Source organism: Podarcis vaucheri (assembly GCF_965113315.1).
Source record: "Podarcis vaucheri genome assembly, chromosome: 3".
Lineage (NCBI taxonomy): Eukaryota > Metazoa > Chordata > Lepidosauria > Squamata > Lacertidae > Podarcis > Podarcis vaucheri.
In genome coordinates, this window is record NC_138761.1 from 77,894,600 (window position 1) to 77,914,151 (window position 19,552).

General features: G+C 43.1%; 1 protein-coding gene across 1 annotated transcript in view; it reads left to right on the plus strand.

Moving 5' to 3' along the window:
• SIM1 (SIM bHLH transcription factor 1) overlaps positions 1-19,552 on the plus strand; it is a 55,818-nt gene that overhangs the window by 29,855 nt on the left and 6,411 nt on the right. Inside the window, exons 7-10 of the mRNA XM_082216633.1 lie at positions 816-1,015; positions 1,129-1,235; positions 4,579-4,726; positions 13,779-13,944. Coding sequence (XP_082072759.1) covers positions 816-1,015; positions 1,129-1,235; positions 4,579-4,726; positions 13,779-13,944 — 621 coding nt within the window. The remainder of the gene's footprint in view (positions 1-815; positions 1,016-1,128; positions 1,236-4,578; positions 4,727-13,778; positions 13,945-19,552) is intronic.

Below are 19,552 nucleotides of genomic sequence, written 5' to 3' on the forward strand. Positions count from 1 at the left end.
CCCAAGGCTTTAATCCTATCCACGTTTATCTGGGAGTGAGCCCCAGTGAACAAATTCACTTCCTCGGAAACACGTGAAAGCGCGCACCCCAATCCTATGAATATTGACCTCTCGCCAGAGGCAATTAAAGGGGGGGGGGAATCGCCCTGCACAGACCTCAAACGCAATACATTTAAGTTTACACTGTTCTCACGTTCTGCTGAGTGTCAATAGGTGTAGATAATAAGCCTCGTAATTGCGGGTTGGTTGGAGGATGCAGGCACCCCACTTGATCACAGAGGAAGATGAGTGGCAGGTGAACGTCACCTGGTTTCATTCGGATGACTGAGAGGGAGTAGCGCGTTGATCCAGAAGAAGAAAGAAAAGATCATTCGGAGGCTGGCACGCTCCTTACGACCAACTAAATGGGGACCCGGAAAAGCGGCCTGCAAATAGACACAAGAGAGCGTGCAAGCTTATTTCCCTGAGAAGCATCGGTTGTAAACTGATAAACAAAGTCCTGCCTGGCCGCCGTGGCCCCTTCAGGCGCGCAAAATCAACCCTTGGCGCTGTAGTCCCAACCAGACGATTAACAGGGACCGAAAAGGAGGGGAGGGGAGACCAGCCGCGCGATCCTCTGCGCGTTTACTACATTGAGGCACATCCGTGGTGTCGAGTGGGGCTCCCACACTCCCTCTTTCGCGGGTTTACTGTTTGACAGTCTCCGTCCCGGAGAGTTTAGTGTTTTCGCGCGAGTTGTTTCGCAGATCGCTGACCACGAAGGGCAACTCGAACAGCCCTCTCGACTTGAGCGGATTTCTGTGTCTCCCCAACAGGTCATTCACTGCAGCGGCTACTTGAAGATCCGCCAGTACAGCCTGGACATGTCTCCCTTCGACGGCTGCTACCAAAACGTCGGCCTGGTGGCGGTCGGCCATTCCCTGCCCCCCAGCGCCGTGACGGAGATCAAGCTGCACAGCAATATGTTCATGTTCCGGGCCAGCCTGGATATGAAGCTCATTTTCCTCGATTCCCGGTAGGTCGGCGTCGGGGCTTCCTCTCCCCTCGCCCTAACAGCACCGACGTGCCAAATCAAAGCAACCGACCGGCTTTCTCTCTCTTTCTCTGTGTCTCTCTCTTTCCTGGCAGGGTAGCCGAGCTGACCGGTTACGAGCCTCAGGACCTGATCGAGAAGACGCTTTACCACCACGTCCACGGCTGCGACACTTTCCATTTGCGCTGCGCTCATCACCTGCGTAAGGAGCCTCTCCTCTTAGCACGCTTGAAGCCCCTCGCCTAGGCAGGTCGCGCTGAGTTCCCTGGGCCTTACTCCCAAGTCATAGTGGGCTGGCTGGTGGGCTGTCTTACTTGGGTATTTTCCACGTAGCTGCGTGCGATCCTAATCAAGCTTGATGGAAGTCGTGCTGCGTTCATGGGGACAAGCATGCATAGGATTGCGGTAGCTGCTGGGAGCCGGGGGGAAAGAAAGAGTAGGCAGCACGATTGAAACATTTCCCCAAAGCACCATTCCATTGACATAAGACCTCAGGGAGGAAAAGTCTCCAACACAAAGCAAATTTGTCTCCACCGCAGCCCTTTAACCATAAGCCAGGCATAGGCAAACTCGGCCCTCCAGATGTCTTGGGACTACAACTTCCATCACCCCCAGCTAACAGGACCAGTTGTCAGGGATGATGGGAGTTGTAGTTCCAAAACATCTGGAGGGCCGAGTTTGCCTATGCCTGCCTTAAGCACACGATGGGACAGTTTGCACTCCACTTGACAAAAGGGTATCTTTTCTTTCATAGTTTGAAGGGATGATGTATTTGGGATTAGGGGTTGAGATTCCATCTGAGTCCAAGAGGACCAGGGTTCCTGCACCTTGTCATCATCTTGCAGAAATTGGGGATTCCGCCTTGCAAACCATACCTGTTGAAAGCCCCTCTCCTGCACTGTGATGGTAAGGCACAGAGGCCCTGGTCCTCTTTTGCGTTGGTCACGCCACCACTATGGTGCTTGATTATACTGCAAGCTAAAGGAATAGATGTGCTTCATGGATAATCAACTTGACTTTTGTGTAGGAGGGGGGATGTGTAGATGAGTTTCCCCATGTCATTCCTTAACTCCAAAATAATCTCAGGCCTATTAAGGTAATAAGAGACCCAACTCCACCCCTCTAGGTTTATTTTTAGAAAGCAACAAAGGATATGCACTTCCCTCATGCCTTCTGCTGAACTGCTTTATGATGTGTTAATGGTGGGTGATGGAATAGATTTGGCTTGAATAAATGACATGGTTTGAGAAAGGGCTGTGAGAAATCGCCTCTCAAGCCTGGTATGAGTGGGAATGCAACTTCTTAACAGAAGAACACTTCGGGTTTGGTCTTCAAATCAATTACAATTTTTTAAATTTTTGTTAAGTGATTTTGATGGGAAATCCATACTACCTCCTTGCCAACGTTTAATTTTGGGTTCTCTCTTTCAGTGTGTTGGTCCCTGATTCTAATTATATTTACAAGGGTGTGAATCCTATAAGGTTCGTTTTAATTTAGGGCAGGGCTTCAAAGAATCATCTGATGTTAGTGGCTTGGAATGCACTTTTCCAGAGCAGATCCTCATCACTGCTTAAACCGGCTTGCTGCTTAGTTTGCTCTTTCCTAGCTCCGTGCTTGTAACTGTAATACATACTGCAATTGTGATAGAGACAGAAATTCAGCTGGCGAAAGGTATTCTGTAACTACATCTCCTTGCTGGGGAAAGTGGGTACTGTTAAAGGTGGGTTATGTCTTTCCAAAACACACAAAGAGTTAGCCCTACCTGCTACTGCAGACTTCAGACTAAATAGAAGTGATCGCGAAATTGTTCTTAAGTTGGAGACACTGCACAGGAAGGACTGGGGTTTTGTGTCACTTTAACTGCACAATCCTACACGTTTCCACAAAGAAGGGAATCCAACTGAGTTCAGTGAGGTTTTCTCCCAGGTAAGTGGGCACAGAATGCAGTTTAATGGTGCAATCCTGTGCCCTTTTCTAGACACACACAACTCCCAGTTTGGGAGAGGTGATGAAAGGGGATTGGTTTATGACAGTTCAGTGGACATAAATTTACCTTGGGCTTGTTGTAGGTGGGGTGGCAGGGGTGTGGCTGGTACGGCGCTAGAACCTTCTAGATCTTCCCGTGGCATGCCCCTGAGCTGCCCTGCACTGCAGTGCTAGGGGATCAAAGATCTGATAGGGGATCATCCTCTCTGAGGAGGTCTGATTTATTCTATTACCTCTGGCCATATGAATGCAACATAAAAGTCTTAAATCCAATTAATCCAGGTTGTTTTGGTTATGGTCCACAGCTTTTGGGACCCATCCTAATTAAATCTATAAGTCTATAGCTTTAAATGTGTGTTGCACTTTTAATTGCTGCCATTCTGTACACGCTGACTTGAAAGCGCCACTGAAAACAATGAGACATTTAAGTAAACATGGTAAAGGCAGGCTTGCAAAATATTTTGTTAATTCTGAGTCTCAGATTTTGAGTGTTCAGTCTAAATTCTAATATATTTAACAAAATTTGGGACAAGGGTGAGCTCTCAATATCTGCATTACAAAGACAGTGTCAAATTTGTTAGTTAAAGTTTGGTAATTCATAGTTAGGAAGCTTTACAGTACAATCTTTTATGGCTGCTCAGAAGTAATTCCCACTAAGTTCAGTGGGTCTTACTCCCAGGTAAGTGTGTATAGAACTGTAGCTCAGTCTGCTTTCAGAATTGCTATGTTGATGTTTGACAGAGAAGGAGGTCATGACAGCTGAACTCTTTAGTAGTGTAGACACTACAAAGCCTTTTGTCTCTCTCATGACTGCCAGGAAAAGGCATTTTCACTAGAGACCATAAGAATGCCTTTTAATCTAACTGCTGACACTTGTGAACTCCTGTAACATAATAATCACATGCCAGAGATTCATTTTAAATTTGATTGACACCCTGGCTGTGAAGTAGACTGACTTTTGCTGTTAATGATTGATTGTGCTTTTGAGTTGCCATGCCCTTACAGTAAAGCATTACGTTTCTACCATCTGCCACCACTTTGGTCAGAATTATAATGGGAAGTGCGGCTTCTTTCAAAATAGGTGGAGGACCACAACTCCCACCATCCTTGGCCACGCTGGCTGGGGCTGATGGGAGGTTGAGTCCAACAACTTATGGAGGACCACAGTGTAAGTCGATGTGGTGGTCTGGAGAGGTGCCACTCTTGAAAAGACATAATGTGCCCAATGACCTTAATGTACATCAACACTAATATAGAGGACTGGTAAAACCACATTCTATTTCTTTGCTGAGAAACACCGACAACATCCCTCCGAGTTCACTTCTAATTGGTCTTACTCAACACTATTCAACTTTGTTGAAGCGAAAGGGAAGTAGTTCTGGATAAGAGACCACCTGGTTGCCCAGAGCTTTCTAAAAAGCAGGGCACAAGTTAAATCACTGAAATATAATAAAGAAAATGGAGCCCTTGTAGAGATTTGTTAGAGTTCCTCTTTGAAGGTAAAACAGAAATGGAGTAACTGCTCATTAAATAAATCAGCCCTTCTATTTCTTTTTCAGTGCTAGTGAAAGGTCAAGTTACCACAAAATACTACCGCTTCTTGGCGAAGCAAGGTGGCTGGGTCTGGGTGCAGAGCTACGCCACCATTGTCCACAACAGCCGATCTTCACGGCCTCATTGCATCGTCAGCGTCAATTACGTGCTCACGTAAGTACTAAATCCCACGAGGTTTCTTGTTACTCCCCAGCAGAGTGCCTGTGTCAACTCACATGAACATTGGGGCATTGCACACCAAAGTTCTGCTAAGGTGCCAGTCCCATGAGTATTGGAGAAGGGCTGTTGGAGAAAAATAAGTGCTTGATGGATTGCATCAAAGGTGCTCTTCTTTTTATTATGCCTGTCATGGAAGTGCTTTAAGTGGGGGGTCATAAAAAAAGGCAAATATTTCAGTCCTGCCAAGAAAACTCTCTTTGGCCCAGGGCTTGAGTTGACAAGGCCCATCCTTCTCCACGAGCTTGGTAGGAATCCACAAAGTTCTTTCATCTGCCTGAAAGCTTTTCCTTCCTGTCTTCTTCTGTTTCCCTAGAGGGGAAAGAACAAGATTTAGGGCTTTGTCACCCCTTGAGTTTGCTCCTTCTCCGCCTTTTTACAGTTGAAGGGGGCACCCTGCATTAAATAAAGTTTAATGCAGCGTAAAAGAAAGGTTTCAACGTACGGAGTTATTTATACTTAACAAACAGGACATCTGTTTTTCTTTTGCTCCCAAAAAGGGGGGGAAAAACCTGGGAGTTTGAAGTTCTTAATTTTATCCAGAGTCTCTATCAAAGCCCCATGATTTCTTTCTTGTTCAAAGGGATGGAGACTTGCATGGAACTAGGTGGGGTGACCAGAAGGGGTTCAGTTAGCAAACTAATAAAATATAGGGGGGAAAGGGGGAGGAAGAGTAATGAAAATGTTGACTTTTGCCCTCACTCTTTATCCCATCATTGTTAATATTTAGGCACTGCCAGAGGTAGAGGTCTACATGGATGGTATTAGACAGCATACTCAAGGTGACTCCCATGTGAATTTGTTACCTCTTAATGCAGTGCACAGAGCAATCCCTAGGTATATTAACTCATAAGTACATCCCACTGTGTTCAATAGATAAACACTCATACAGGAGTGCAGACTTATTTGCTTTCTGTTTTCAGGAGTAGAGTTGTTAAAGGGTAGTTAAGGGGAGATTCTCTCCCACCATCTGTAATTTATTTCTGGCTGTACTGGTTTACCTGTCAATAAAGTCCCATTGCTCTCAATGGGACTCATTTCTGAACAGACATGTCTAGGGTTGCTTTTATGCAAGGTGACATAGAAAGTACTATGTGATTTGTCTCACTTGTGTGATGTTTTTATGTTACAAAAAGGTAAAAGTAGCCAAGGTCCATATTAGAGCAGGAATACCTATAGTAGGCCAACCCAAGTCATGTGCTTTCGATGAAGAGAGTGAGAGAGACCATATATTCAAAGCACACTGCTTTCCCCCAAAGAATCTGGGGAACAATAATTTGAGCTTCACAGAGCTACAATTCCCAGCACCCTTAATGAACTTACGATTCTTGGGGGAAGACATGTGCTTTAGATGTGTGGTGAGGGTGTAGTCAGAGAGACAGAGAGAAAAGCTGGTAATGCTGGAAGCTAGCATAGAAATCCGATAAAAGCAGCCCTTTCGGTACCATTGTATTAAATTTAAGGAAGTTGGTGGTACTGCAGCACAATCAATAGATATGGATCCAGATGAGGGGAACAGTATTTGATGGGGGCACAGAAGAGGGGAAGTATATTTATAGGGGAGGGAGAGCCTGTGAAAAGCACCTTTCCTTCAAGTGACCATAGGGGTCTACCAATGGGGAGCAGGGAACGGACTGTGTGTGGGGGGGAGCACTTTCCCTCCATTTTCCCTCTGGTCAGCCTATGCCCTAAGGTGCACCCAGAGCTCAGCACTTCTTTTTGTCTCAACAAGATGCTTTGACCATAAGGAATCTGAATAACAACACTTCTGTTAAAATTGGTGGGACAGTGAATGTTTTGCCCACTCCTTTTTACACCCTCTCCCCACGATTTTCCTTCCTTGTGCTGCTTTAGGTATTGGTTCCAGTCTGCCTTGCTAATTCTGAATACTTAGAGAATCTAGGTGTGGTAATTATTTTAGATTACTTGATTTGGATTGTGTATCCCCAGCCCACAGGCTTGCTAATTGAGAAAGTTCAGGTGCTTCTTTTGTTGCTAATAATGTTGTCACTGCGGTGATTAAAAAGCCACATCCTGTGGCTGCTGATGGAGTGATCACAGTTGCTGGTTATAGCGGTTTACCTGGCACATCTGGTGGGCCAGTGGGCTGGCTCGTTTCTCGTTACTGCCAATTAAGTAGATTTTTTGCATTGATTCTCTTCTCTCTCCTTTGCTTTGACAGAATTGCTTTGCTCTGTTTTGAAGGGGGGGCATGGCCAGGAGAAGGAGTAATAAGCAAGTGACCTTTGGTTCTACTGTAAAACCTCACGAACTTGCAAATGCCCTAGGACACTGTTTCCCAAACTTGGGTCTCTGGCTGTGTTGGACTACAACTCCCACCATCCCTAGCTAGCAGGACCAGTGGTCAGGGGTAATGGGAATTGTTGTCCAAAAACAGCTGAAGACCCAAGTTTGGGAAACACTGCTCTAGGAGATCCCTATTGCACAGGCTGCCTCATTCCCAGGGATGCCAACAGGATTTCCTGCTAAGGCAGTGTCTATTTTTGCCAAGTAGATTTATTTATATGGATCATAAAAAATCATTGTTGCCGTTTGAATGGGATTTAAGGTTGACTTGGATGTGGACTTTTGGTGCCCACCAGATGATGTTGGACAACAGCCCCATTAGTCCATGGGCATTTGCTATTCTGGCAGAGGCTGATGGGATTTTGGGTCAAACAACATAGAGAGGGGGCCACAGGTTCCCCAACCCTGATTCACATGGTTGCAGTCTGGGAAGGAAACCCAAGGTTTCCCCAAAGCATTTATTTATTTAGAGCACTTTTACCCCACTCTTAAAGAAACTTCCTAAACAGATTACAATCCCACACTTGGGCTTGCAATCTAAAGGACAGGACACAATAGGAAAGTGGATTGGGAGAAAATAGGAAGAAAAAGCAAACCCAGGAATATAACAACAACAATAATTTTATTATTTATACCCCACTCATCTGGCTGGATTTCTCCTGCCATTCATTCTTACAAAGTTCTTCCAAGGGTCAGCTGGAATGGAAACAGTGCAAGGAGAGGAGAAGCCAGCAGATTCTAGTCTCTTGGCTTTTGGTCCAGCTTCCCACATCTCCCTCTGCCACAGACTGTCAGTTGATGGAGGAAGGAGCCTTATGGAGCTGCTATCTTGTTAAGAGCTGATGGAGTGGTCCTGATTTCCTTCTCTTGCCCTGCTGCAACTGATAGAATGACAATTGCTCAATGGTGTCACTGGGGAGGAAAAGGCGGATTGGACTGTACAATGACTTACCAATAACTGAATATGACAGAGGCAGAAAACAAGGAGCTGACATTTAAAAATATGTTACCTGTCAGGGATGATCATATGCTTTCACCTTTAGGGGAAAATATGGTGATAATGCTCTTCTCGCAGTTTGTTTTCTGATGATAGAATGTGATGGAACCCTGGGAACTGTTCATTTAAAAGGAATAACTGAAGGTATTATGTGTAATCTAAAGATAAACTTATTTGGCTTTTCAAGTAATGACAGATAAAACAAACCTTTCAGGACGCTGGAAAGATTTCACTGTATATTTTGTTGTTGTTTCCAAGTGCTTAAAACCTCCTTGGACTGTTATGGGCTACACAGGGTCAATAGGTGGGTACAAAATAAACATTTCTATAATTCTAGGGATCTAGAGGCAAAATTCTGCAAGTTGAGAGGCAAGTGTGGGCAGGGCAGTGGATGTGACCTTTGTACAATAGGTTACATTACAGCCATACAAAAGCCGGTTGGTTTTTTCTACACATCCACAATCTCTTCTTCCTTCAGGCAAGCAAGACACTTGATCACATTTCAAGGACACATTGGAGCCAGGCAAAAGGACTTGAGGAGGGTCCAGAGCAGGACTGGAGATATGCGTCGCTTGAGGGGGGAGGCTTGGGGAGCACCCTGAGGATTACATAGAGAGGCCTGAGGTTCTCCTTAAAATAACTGCCAGTGCAACGGTTACTGATTCAACAGGAAAGTGCATTTGCTGATATTAGGAATCTTAGGCTGCATACACACCATGTATTCAAAGCATACCCTCCCCAAGTATCCTCGGAACTGTAGTTTTTTAAAGGATGCTGGAAATTTAGCTGTGGGGGGGGGGATAAACTACAGTTCCCATAAATCTTTTCTTCATTTTTTTGGACAGTGTGTGCTTTCAATGTGTGTATGGGGTGTACACAGCCTTCATTGGCATCAGATTATCTTGCTTTGGCACCATAGATGATGTACATTGGACTGCCCATTTATGATCTTAAGGAAGAGTCTGTTTTCTTGAATTATAGGTTTTGCAGTTTTATATCCCCCATCCCTAACTTTCTCACTAGGGGCACACCAGATGCTGACCCCTCAAATTCCTTCTATGATTCCTCCCTCCACCTCTGCTACTGTTAGGTACACAATAACAATTGCATTTATATATTCAAAGTCCAAATCTCACATTTATTTTACCAGTTTAAATAAGGGTGCTGAATGTATATTTAGTCAAGCATTACAGCACCCAGGGCTTAAGCAGATTAGAAATGAATAAATCCAATTAAAGACCATGTCTGTGAAATTTGATAGGTCACCAGCATGAATGAACTGTTTGCACAGTAACAATAAAAACCCCATTAATGATTAGCAACTTAAAAGAGGTTTAATCAAGGATCAAATATATAAGATGTAAAATATTTAGATTAAAAAGAGAGAAGATTTTGAATTCATACCAATAAATATAACTGTTTAATGATGTCTGTCTTTCTTTGGATGGTCATATTGCTGTTATGGGTCTTTTGCTGGTTACTCATCATCATAAGCTGTAATGAACCTCTGGGGTTGTCTGCCCAAGATCTTGAAGTATACAAGAACTAATAGATGTTTATTCAGTTCTGTCTCAAAAACCTTCCAGGAATGGAACCTACAGATTCACTGGGAATTATTCTTACTATTCACTAGGTTCCACTGTTCCTTGCACACAAAACATATGCTTCCCAGCCACTTCTCAGCTATGTATCAATGTCAAGGAACTGCAACTTATTTTCCATTTTCACTTAGGAACACTTTTAAATGGGAAGAGCTGTAGCACATGCAGGAAGTCCCAGGTTCCATGCATGGCATCTCCAGGTATGGGGTCTGAAATTGGCATTTCAGTGTCCAATCTGCCTAATACAGCAGTATTGAAGTTTAACGTAATTATGAAGCAAACAGAGCTGGTTACTTTACACTGAAGTCTTAGGTTGGTTATAGATTGGGCCATGAAACCAAAAGATCCAGCAGCAGCTTCCTGAGACATATTTGAGTTTCTGTGGCGTTAACCCAGTTGGAGTCAATGGGACTGTGAACTGACCTAAATCCTCATGTTTTCATTAGCTCCAATAAAGTTCCATTCACAGAAATATTAACACAGTAGGTTTCTATGCTGCTTCTTAGCTGAAGCTTCCAAACCAGCTCACATCCTCCATGAAATAAAAAGTGTGTTGTAACAATACCATCTCTTGATTCTTTTTGCATCAAGGCCAATGGTGAAATCTCCACTGTAAGGTTTAACTATCAGCTGTGATGGGAGCCCAGGTTAGCTCCATGTCAAGTGCTTCCAAAAGTCTCATACAGAATGACTAGCCCAAGATCATTTGAGATTCTTATCGTAACAGAAAGAGAAATTGAACTTGGATCTTGTGATGCTCAATCCAACAGCACTCGTATTAATGGTCCCCCCTCCCAACATGTAAAAAAGATTGCCTTGAAGATTGAGGTGAAAATGTCTAGTCTGGGAAACAGCTGGGGGTCCCTATTAACTTTGCATGTAATGGGGGATGCTCTCCTACTGGTGTGTGAGGATTTACATTTCTGTGCTATTAATACAAATAAGAGATACTGTTTATGCATAAATGCTTGGATATTAAAGTAGAAATGCAAAGGTTGGCTTTGGGAAGATGCATTCTTAAAGGAAAGATGGGAGGTGTTGAAATTGGCTGTTTTATCTCTCATCTAATAGGCTTTCAGTGTATTCTCTGCAGACATGCTGCTAAAAAGCACCTATGAATTTAAAGTAATGGGAAATTATGCTATATATAAAAAAACAACCAACACGCTAGCTTGCCCAGTGTTAACATTGCAGGATTCAGGGGCACCACCTTCTCCAAAGGATTGAAGGGGCCCGTGTGTGATGTCACACGGGGCCCTTCTGAACATTGAGGAAGCCTGGTCCCTTAAAAAAATGGGCGGCACAGTGCCTTGGCCCCCAAGAGCTGGCACCCTTGGCAGGATTACACCAAGTTAAAAGGGTATTGTTTCATCTGAAACATTGAATCAAGTTTCTCTCTTTATAACTTTGGTGCCAATTCAGGGTGATGTTGAGGGGTTTTGTGGAACAAAAAGTTGGCTAACATTTAAATGCCTTTGTGAACTGTCTGAAGTGTCCTTTGGAATGCTTCATGTACCTTGGTGCCTGCCCATACAAGGAGCCTAGATGAGAGAGTAGGGTAATGTAAGCTGGCTCCAGGAATCTTCTTTATTGGGAGATCGGGGGCAGGGGGGAGATCTTTGAAATTGTTTGGACCCTAGTTGAGAGCCAGGAGGCTCTTGAGCAGGGAGATGTGTCAGAAGGAGAAGGAATTGATATTGGTCTATGTTTCTGAATAATTTATATTAATGGGGGTTTCCATAATGTATTTGTAACTACTGTTGTTTTTCGTTTTCTGCACACCACATTATTCTTAGATACCATGTGGTATAGAAATGGTCTAAATAAGTACCTACTACTTCTGATTTGCTTGGATAGCTCAGCTGGTTATAGCATGGTGCTGATAATGCCAAGGCTGCAAGTTTGATCCTCGTATGGGACTGCTGCATAATCCTGGATTGCAGAGGGTGGGCTAGATGAGCCTCAGGGTCCCTTCCAACTCTACAGTTCTATGGAACATCAGTTGGACTTGCAAATCTCTCTTCTGAAGAAGCTAAGGCTGAAATCACTGCAGCTTGCAGCATCTCACCTATCTACCCTCTTGCTTTCGAAAAAGAGCATCTCTTTCTATGTGTGTTTTCACATTGCTTATGCCTCTTCCCATGTATATGTAACTTTATAACTGGCCTTTAAAGTGAGATGATCGCCGCAACCCCAGGGTTGGTCACGACTGGACCTAATGGTAAGGGGTGCCTTTACCTTTTTAATTAGCCTTTATGTGTTTAAATTTTCAGTTTGTCACGACAGTATTGGCTTTTGTTATTGGTCACTGTTATTGCCAGGGTTTTTGCTAGCTGATTGGGCAGAGACAGCAAGTTAAACGGTGCTTTTTTTGCTTTTGGTGTAAATTTAGTCGCCAGCCTGCAGTGTCTGTGTTTATGGAAAGGCAGTAAAATACACAAAAAGGCGGCGGTGGCAGGGGGGGGGGAATCTGCAGTGATTGGTACAATAACTCAGCTTCTCTCCTGAGATCAACCTATTTCTTGAGCACAGTGATTTATTCCTCCTAGAGCCCACAGTTCAATTTCTCTAACTGGGTGGCTCCAGGGTGAAGGAACTGGAGTTGGCAGAACAAGAGCCTCTTTTTCCAGGTGTAACATTTGCCAGACTGCTGTGCAGCAGGAAAGTGGTATTCAGAAAGGTTTTGCCTCTCCTGAAGTAGTCGAGTCCATTCTACCACTTCCAAACTCAACTCATTAATTCTGCTGCATGTGAAGCTACAGTGGGGCTATAGAATTTGCTGCTGTAAGAAGTGGTGATGGTTGGTTCCCACCCCTTTAGAAGGGGATTAGACAAATTAATGGAGGATAAGACTATCAATGGCTACTACCACCTCCAGAATCAGAGGCACCATGCCTTTGATCAGTCTCTGAGAAAGAGGCCTCTTGGCCTTGTGTCCTGCTTTTGGACTTCCTTTAAGCATCTGGTTGACTACTTTAGGAAAGCAGGATCCTGGATTTTGGTCTGATCCACCAGGGCTTGTCCTATGTTCTTAATGTAGGTTATGAAGGTAAGCCAGGCCATTGTACAAAACTTCCATTATGTCTCGACACCCATTCCATTGAAATAAACACCAACGGACACAAGGCAGAAACCTGACAAATGACCAGAAGCATTTGTATATTCAGATTGATTGTACCTCATCTGTCAATCTCTAGACAAGCCAACTTTTCAAACCACCACAATAGTTTATAGTGCTCCGTGTATTCCCAGTTATAAATATTTTTGCATGTGGTATAATATAGACTAGACCTGTCACTTTTATACTGGAGGTTCTTGGCTTTGCCCAATTCCAGTTAATGAGCCACTGTTCTTGGCTTGTTTAAAGTTATGTAATGAATTAACTCTAAACTAATGAGTTATCCATCAAATGTGGATTGTCTATATTGAGACCCACACTGCTGTCATTTTAATATATATAGTGGCCTGCACCACAAACACTTCAGGTGGATTTCCCCCTCAGGTCTCATGTGTAGATTATAATAAATGAATCCTCTTGTTTGTCCTTTGAAAAGCCTCAGAAATTTGGATATATTCTTAGTGATTGTGTACTCTTTGTTGTCTTAGACCATTTTGTGACTATGTACTGTTATAAATCTTTCCTTCCAATGGATGGTTTCAATTGTATCTATTTATTGCCTTCATTAATGCTTGATGCTCTTTGTTGTGCCATCTGCATTCAGTGACTCCTTATTGACATATGGAGCACTGGGCATGAAATTTAACTATGCTCATCACTACATTTGAAGAATGCTCTGTATGAATAGACAGTCTCCACTGCTCATGTGGAGCATTCTCTTGTCCAGGGAAGACTGTTTGATGTGTACCTTTGCTATTCTCTATTTTATTTATTCCTGAGCCGCTGCCTTCCCTTTCCACTTTTCTTCTGTAGTCTGGAAAGAGACTCACATTTCCTACAGGTATGTATATTTTATGGGATGATTTCTTACAAAAGGGATCAAGACACTGCATAAAATGAAAGCTATACAAGTTAACCCCAAGTTGTCTTGGATGGTATTAATTTCGCCTTATTCCTTTTATCCAGGGATACAGAATATAAAGGACTACAGCTCTCATTGGATCAAGTTTCAGCAACAAAGCCATCATTCCCATATGCAAACTCAACACCAACAATCACTGACAACAGAAAAGGAAGCAAGTCACGTCTGCCGAGCACAAAGTCAAAATCTAGGACATCTCCATATCCACAGGTATGAATAACATGATTTTTTCATTATTATGGTCGTGCTTCATATGTTTTAAAGAAGGTCTAACTCAATATAAGGGAGTTTCCTATGCTCCCATGTCTTGGAGAGACCCCATCTGAAGCTCTGGAGATCCATTGCCAGTTGAGTGTAGACAGTATCGAGCTAACTGGATCAACAGGTCTGATTTGGAGCAAGGCAGCTTCCCCTGCAACATATATTCTATGTTCATGTGGAAAATAAATTATCTGGGGCCACAACTGAAAATATTTTCTTGGTGTCCCTGTCTGTTAATCTTACTTTGTAAACCTAATAATATGTGTGTGTGTGTGTGCGTGTGTGTGTGTGTAATAAACAAATGTGTGTGGTGTGTGGGTGATTAGGACATATGGAGGAAATTCCATCATATCCTTGCAGCTCTCCTGGAGAAGAGAGCATCTCTACTTAATGGAAGCTGCCTGCATGGTTTTGAACTCTGGTAGATTAAATGATGAGGAAAAACTGAACATATGAGGTGCGAGCAGGTAGTGAGCAGAGAGTATTATGAAGGTCTGTGGGCAGGGCTAGCTCTTCCATTAAGCTGAGTAAGGCGGTTGTCTCAGATGGCAGGTACTAAGTGTTGGTGCAGAGAGTAGAGTTGGAGAGGTAGATGTGCTTGGTTTATTATATGAAATAAAAGTGATAGAATACATCAATGCTGTTTCAGACAGTAAAATTTCAAATTAAGCAGGCAGCAAATCCTACCATACCTACATAACCTTGATCTAAAGAATGGAAGAAACCCCATCTATTCTCAAAAGCCTCCAGAAGTGAGCATGGCAATTTTGCCAGCAGGACTCACACTAATAGTAAATTAAGAAATGCAGAGGAGGGGAGAAATAGCATAGCTGTCCTTAAGAGTGTGTGTGTTCCTTCCTTGTGAACACTGATTGAAGGTCCTCGCTGGAGCTAGGAGAGCCAGCTGACTTTTTGAAACCTGGGGGATTTATACCATTTTGGTTAAGGTGTTCCAACAGAAAAGAGAGGAAGGCCTTGAGATGAGCAATTTCTACAATTTCCAATAGTTCTGCTGCCTTTTCCCCAGAGTTCCTGCCCAGCTCCACCTGGTCCATTTTGAAGATTAAGTGTTTGAAAGGAAATCACCCTGGTGGGGTGTGACTGAACTGATTATCTTTTGTCTGCTCACTGTCTTCAAATTATCAAATTATCAGGTGGTGAATAAACTGTATGTACCGGCAACTAAATGTACATGTGCTGACCTTTATGCAAAGTGTGAGGAATTCAGGGTGTTTCCTGAATGCCCTCAGGGCATGTTTTGAGATCAAACTTGTACCGAGGTCACCAGAGTTCATCATGTCATATTAGAGCTATGTCAATTTTCTTACCTATGCTATGATCTACAGTAATAAACAACTGAATAAGTACAGATTGACACACACCTATTCCCAGTACAGCAGAAATTGACAAGAGGTATTATTGATAATGATCATCTGAATGTAATCTTTCCTTACAATGACCGTATAATGAAAAGTACTCTTTCTATAATGGAAACACTTGGTCAGCATCTGGCATGACCTTTCAGGGGTTCTTCTGTAATTCATTTTTTCATGCTGTTGGAGAATTGTATTTAAGCCACTGATTGGAATGTTATTTGCAGCTGTTTAACTCCAAACTTATTTACTGTAATAGCCTTGGCTGATGAGTGTCAATGAAATACTGCTAAGCTTTCATGTGATGAATATTGATATCTCCTCCAAAAGCTAACCATCTCATACTGCAGCCTGTTACTTTCATTTAGAAACTTCTGTTTCGTTGATTAAAAAGGACTGTATAAATAATGGGTTGGATCCAAAGGTGGCTTTGCAGAAAGGGCTTCTTACATAAATTAGGATATCTGTTTTTTGTTTGTTTTGTTTTTGCCAATCCCACCACCACCACTCTCCAAAATACACTTCCAAAGTCTGGGGAACAAAGAGTAGAAAGGAATAAAATATGACATGGCAGGATAGCTGCAGTACTTGGGTGGTGTGTGAGGGGGTCAGATTAGTGATAATCCAGTATCCACTATGGCAAAGTTGCCATAAGATACCACTCAACACATTCAGCCCACCAGATTTCATACCAATAGACCCATACAAATCTTTTCCAACTCTGAAAAACACAAGGGAGAATCTCTCCATTTTCTATTGCTAAAAGTAACCCCCAAACTGGCATTGGCTCACTAGCAGCAGAGGTTAGTTTAATGGTTGTGCTGTTACTTTAATCTAAGCCTTTTGCCATCTGTTCTGCCTACAACAGTGAATGCAAAATGAACATACGTAAGATTTCAGAGTTACATTAGTAAAAAGCAAGATAAAAGTGATTTAAAAGCATGCATATGTTCTCAGCACAGTGCAGACTGCATCTGTGATTCCCCCTCAAGTTTCAGGCACAAATTAAGAAAGTTGAAAATGGCCAGTACTGCAGAAACCTTTCATAGCAAAGGAGACTTTATTGAGAAGGCTTTTCTCTCCCTCCTCCTTTGTAAGAGCAGTTGTGTTGCCCAGGAATTGAAATAAGAGTCACATAGGTTGTAGCACACATTTGACTTTGGGTGTGAAGCCTGGTTCTGTTGTCCTTGGCCAGACTGGCACTGAGACCTATCAAGGTCTGATGGGAAGGGTTTGTGTGCTGTTGCCCCAAGCCAGCCGGCAAGAATGTGCTAGCGCTTAGCAGCTTAATAAAGTTACAACCCGGCGCATACTGATGCATGCTTAAGTTCCCCTGAAATCTACCGCGTGCATTCTCAGTTTTCTCAGCCTCTCTTCTTAACCTAAGTGTTTTACAGCTTTGTAACTGGTAAGCCGATCTGTTCCCCTGAAGCAGCTTGCGTTGTAAAAGCCTGAAAATGTAAGCTTTGCAGCTCTTTCAACAAGAAAAGGAGGGAGTGGGGAGCTAGACTCTCGTAAAATGTATTGATTTTCCTATTTTGTTTCTGTATTTATATAAAGCTTAGGTAAAAAGAGAGACCATGAAAGACTTTACCTCCTTTTGGCTGCTGTCCAGAAACCACTTAGAGCCGACTCACATGATCTGCCCTTTCACTGCATGGGGATTTTTTGTAGCCACCTTGCCAGGGTGATATATAAAGAACCTGATATATATATATATATATATATATATATATGCTATAATGCATAACTTAATCTGAGCCAGGGTGCTCAGTTACAGAACCTGTTCTTAATGCCAGGGATTGACATCATTATTATACAAGATTTATATACTGCTTACTAGAACAAAAGATCTCTAAGCAGCTTACGGAATACAGTCTATAATATTTATTTTAAAACACCAATAAAAAATAAACATAGAAACAAACAAAATATAAAATAACACTGGTAATTCAATTACATTCCTGGGCCATGGGCATAGCCAGGATTGGTGGGGGAGGGTAGCCAAAGTTGTTGAACTTTACTGAAAAAATAAGGGTAAAAATACCCCATAAACAGGGCATGGGGGGGGATTCTGCTGGAGAGGGGGCAGAACCTCTGATAACTGAGTACTTTCAAAGCTTTTCAATAATATTTGTGGATCTAGCCCCCCCCCCCCCATTTATGCACATGACCTGGATAGGGATGACCTTGAATGATTTTTAGCCAGGTTGAGTATTTTTGAGCATACTCCTGCCCTGCTTTGTGATAAATGGTCTGGAGGGTAGGACTTGAACCAATGGGTTCAAGTTACAAGAAAGGAGATTTGGACTGAACATCAGGAAGAACTTTCTGACAGTAAGAGCTGTTCGACAGTGGAATAGACTACCTCCGAGATGCTGTACTTTCCTTCATTGTAGGTTTTTAAGCAGCAGTTGGATGGCCATCTGTCTTGAATGCTTTAGTTGAGATTTCTGCATCTCAGGGCGTTGGACCAGATGACCCTAGGGGATCCCTTCCAACTTTACAATTCTATGATTCCAAATACCATCAAATATCACATATCTGAGGCAAAACCTCCAAATCAGGGGGCTGGAACATACAAGGAGAGTTTCAGACCAGCTATGATTGGGAGCTCCCAGGCTTTAAAAAAGAATCTAATGATTGCTGTCTGGAGGAGCTGCTGTTGTTGTTTAGTCGTTTAGTCGTGTCTGACTCTTCATGACCCCATGGACCAGAGCACGCCAGGCACTCCTGTCTTCCACTGCCTCCCACAGTTTGGTCAAACTCATGCTGGTAGCTTCGAGAACACTGTCCAACACCTCGTCCTCTTCTTCTTGTGCCCTCCATCTTTCCCAACATCAGGGTCTTTTCCAGGGAGTCTTCTCTTCTCATGAGGTGGCCAAAGTATTGGAGCCTCAGCTTCACGATCTGTCCTTCCAGTGAGCACTCCGGGCTGATTTCCTTAAGAATGGATAGGTTTGATCTTGCAGTCCATGGGACTCTCAAGAGTCTCCTCCAGCACCATAATTCAAAAGCATCAATTCTTTGGCGATCAGCCTTCTTTATGGTCCAGCTCTCACTTCCACACATCACTACTGGGAAAACCATAGCTTTAACTATACGGACCTTTGTTGGCAAGGTGATGTCTCTACTTTTTAAGATGCTGTCTAGGTTTGTCATTGCTTTTCCCCCAAGGGAGGAGCTGCTATAGCATAACAAATGCAGGACAAAGATAGAGCAGAACATTTGTGGGTATAATAAGCTATGAGGTTTTAGCAGGAGGTTTTGGGGTATGCACAGTGTGGCCACCAGAGAACTTTTGCACTTGCAAACTATATTGAAAGCAATATAGTTATATGTGTGACTGCCTCAGTAGCTTCACGAGTAGCTTCACGAGTAGTTATATGTGTGACTGCCTCAGTAGCTTCACGAGTGCAAATAATCATGAATGCACAATAAAAAAACACTTCTGGAGGGTGCGCTTAGAAGTCTGAGCACCAGGGTGCCAACTTGAATGAAATATTGGGTAAGCCCCACCCTGCATAATCAATCACACATGCCATTTGAATAGCAATGCCCATCAGCTTTGCAGGGGGGGCAGATATTGGCTCCTATGCTGAGCGCCTTTGGTGTAAACAGCAGTCAGGTAGGCGGTGACTTCCTGCAGAAAACTGGCAAGGAGTTTCTGATTCAGATCAGACCATATTCCAGATTGTACCCCATGGCTTTCCCCAAAATAAATGTGGGTAAAGCACACTTATTTAAACATGGGATCGAGGCTGGTGAAGTACAGCTTGCATTATACTTAAGCAGTACTATTATTGCAACTTTTGTGTGCTTAAGCAACAGGGCAAAAACACAATGCAAGCTGTCCCTAATATGAAGCACTATGGATGATTCTAGTAATGCCATCCTTGGTCAATGCTCACTCCCCCATCTCTTGTCATTCTGCTGGCACACTGGATAAGCACACTGGATGTCAACTCTTGTTCCAGGAACTGCCAGTCCCTCCCGTTGGAAGCTATCAGTACAACAGGAAGAACCGGGCTGACTGGAGATGATCAGAAATAGATCATATGAACTCTCTGGTGCTCCTTTACTGCCAGTAGTCCTTTTAGTTTTGGAAAGTGGTGACTGATTTCAGGAGCGACTTCAGGCCAAATAAGCTCTTAGTGTTTGTCCCAAGTTTTATCTTGTAATTT